The sequence below is a fragment of the Penaeus monodon genome, chromosome 2, assembly GCF_015228065.2.
Source record: "Penaeus monodon isolate SGIC_2016 chromosome 2, NSTDA_Pmon_1, whole genome shotgun sequence".
NCBI lineage: Eukaryota > Metazoa > Arthropoda > Malacostraca > Decapoda > Penaeidae > Penaeus > Penaeus monodon.
Window position 1 is genome coordinate 10204687 of NC_051387.1, and position 2500 is coordinate 10207186.

At 39.7% G+C, this 2500-nt stretch overlaps 1 protein-coding gene across 1 annotated transcript in view; it reads left to right on the forward strand.

Moving 5' to 3' along the window:
- The window catches only part of LOC119580999, a 13306-nt gene that overhangs the window by 8010 nt on the left and 2796 nt on the right, over positions 1 to 2500 (forward strand). Inside the window, exons 7-11 of the mRNA XM_037929264.1 lie at positions 1 to 111; positions 222 to 352; positions 452 to 557; positions 798 to 925; positions 1318 to 1510. The exon at positions 1 to 111 is cut by the window's left edge and continues 42 nt beyond it. Coding sequence (XP_037785192.1) covers positions 1 to 111; positions 222 to 352; positions 452 to 557; positions 798 to 925; positions 1318 to 1510 — 669 coding nt within the window. The remainder of the gene's footprint in view (positions 112 to 221; positions 353 to 451; positions 558 to 797; positions 926 to 1317; positions 1511 to 2500) is intronic.

Sequence of the window (2500 nt, forward strand, 5' to 3'; positions counted from 1 at the left end):
GCAATATGGAACGGTATTTCTCTCGCATGTATCGACGTGGCCAAGAAGCACGTGACCCGCAAGGCGCACGCCGACGTCGGGATGCGGGTGTGCGACTACCCGACCATCCAGGTGAGTGCAATGTTAATGAATTCCTGATCACTTTTATCTGATTTTCATATATTTTTACATTCTATTTTCCCTCTGTTATTTGGATAATTGGTAGTGCTTGATATTTCCAGGACTATTTTGGAGAATGTATGTGTGACACTAATGCTTCACGGGGTCTGACACACCTGGGAGCTCTGGCTCTCGATGAGAACACCATCAGTAGCAGTAACTGTGAATCAAAGAACAAATATCGATTCGGCAGGTACGCGAATACGGACGAAGTAAATAGGGCAAAACAAGCTTTTTGTTATCTTTAAGGTTTTAACGTAACGCACTGTAACCTGGACACCTATCTTTTAAGGGACAAGTCTGCACACTGGCTTATCCAGGCGAAGCTCGTATCAGCGAAGAATGTGTGGAAAGTTAGCGATAAGATGCTTCAGGCTTGTGGCGGGTCGGGCTATAGGGTGAGTGTCTCAGAGCACCCGTGAACACGTCTTCTGTTGATTCATAATCAGATGAATAACCAAGAATTGTTTCCTTACAAATTCATTGCTTATCTTTGGTGATATTATGGTAAGACAAACATATAACTGAGTGTCCAGTAGATGTCTAATTGACTTTAATGAAAACAGTAGCAAAGGAGGCATCCCTATGGTTCGACATATAAACAGCCTATGCAGTAATTCTTGAGTTTGTCATGACAGACAGATTTAGGCTTGGAGAGACTTTTTCGAGACGGCAAAGCTGGGTGGGTGATGGCTCTCTCCAACGAGGTCGTGAGGCAGTTTGTGGGGAAAACACTTCTCGAAAATCTTGAAGCTGTTGATTTTTGGTAAGGAACAGCCTGTTTTCATCTCGCATTTTAACGATAGTAAATAAGCTTTAATCTTAAACAGAGTAAGAATATGCGGTTATTGCATTACTGAACACAACATGCCATATGGAGTAAACGAGGCTTGTGCATTTACGAAACACTGTGTACTTGTAAAAAGAATAACGTTAGTTAATCAAAGTATTTCATATTTCTTTTCTCTACCATGAGAAACGAAAAATCCTACTGAAATACACACATTCTATATTTTCCATTTCTATATCATAACACAACTCCACACCAATCTGCACAATACAGAAATTTCTCCTGACGACTACGAAGCGTATATTCCTCTCCGACCTTCGAAGACAACCAAAGTTTTTCTTCTTCTCCTCCTCCTCCTCCTCCTAAAGGCAACAGAAAGTCAACGAGCGAGTCCTCCACCAGGAAGTCCAAAAAATGAGCATCGACGAGCGAAAAAAACTAGCCAACGAGCTCCTGGAGGATGTGAGGGCGGAGGAAGCGGGCAGAGAGGCCAAGCATCCCTTCCAAGACTCCGACTTCGACAACCCATTCAACACGTGTCCTCCAGCTGCTCTCAGTAAGGTGAGATGGTTGAAGAAACTGACTTTTATGATCACATATTGTTATCGTTACTATTATTTTTATTGATTTTATCACTATTATCACAAATATTATAATCACAGTTTTTCATTATGATCAGATATTATTATCGTTGCTATTATGATTATTGATTTTATCACTATTATCATCAATATTATAATCATATTTTTTTTTTATCATTATCCTAATCATTGTTATTATTAGTTATCATTTCCATGATCATAAATTATTAGTAATATCATTAGTATTGTTTCCGTTATTTTACTAATTTTACGCATATCTTTATAAATTTTCTTTAATTATTTTGTTTATTTAATTAGTATCTTATGCCTGGCCTCAAATTCGGTCTGACTGCGGAGTTGATTATTTATTATTATCATTATCATCGTTATTATCACCACTATTGGAGGTTAATAGATTGCATTTAAGTAGTTTGAACCGTCAATTTATAGTACATTTATTACTGACATGACTATCCGAGGGGGGGGGGGTCAAGAAGGAAGGTAGCAGAGGAAGGGGAAAGAAATGGGGAGAAGAAAGGGGGGAAGGGAGAATGGGAAGAGGAAGTTGGCTTACAAAGAAAACGGAGATGGGAAAGGTGAACAGAGGAGAAAAAAGAGAAACTATAGAAGAAAAGAGAGTGGGTAAGGGAAGGGGCGGGGGAAGGGAGAGGAAGCTCAGAATAAAAAGAGGGATGGGAGAGGGAAGTAAAGGGATAAGGGAACGAAGGAGGAAGAGGAGGAGAGTGGGAGGTGGAAGATGTAGGACTGAAAGCAGGAGGGAAGGAGCGAATTTATCATCATTATTATCGTTACATATGTTTTTTATCGTTGTTACTGCTATGTCTACTCTAATATTATCATCATGGCCATTGACTTTCATCATCACCATCATCATCATCATCATCATCGCCGCCACCACCACCACCACCATCATCATCATCATCATCATCATCATCATCATTATCATTAT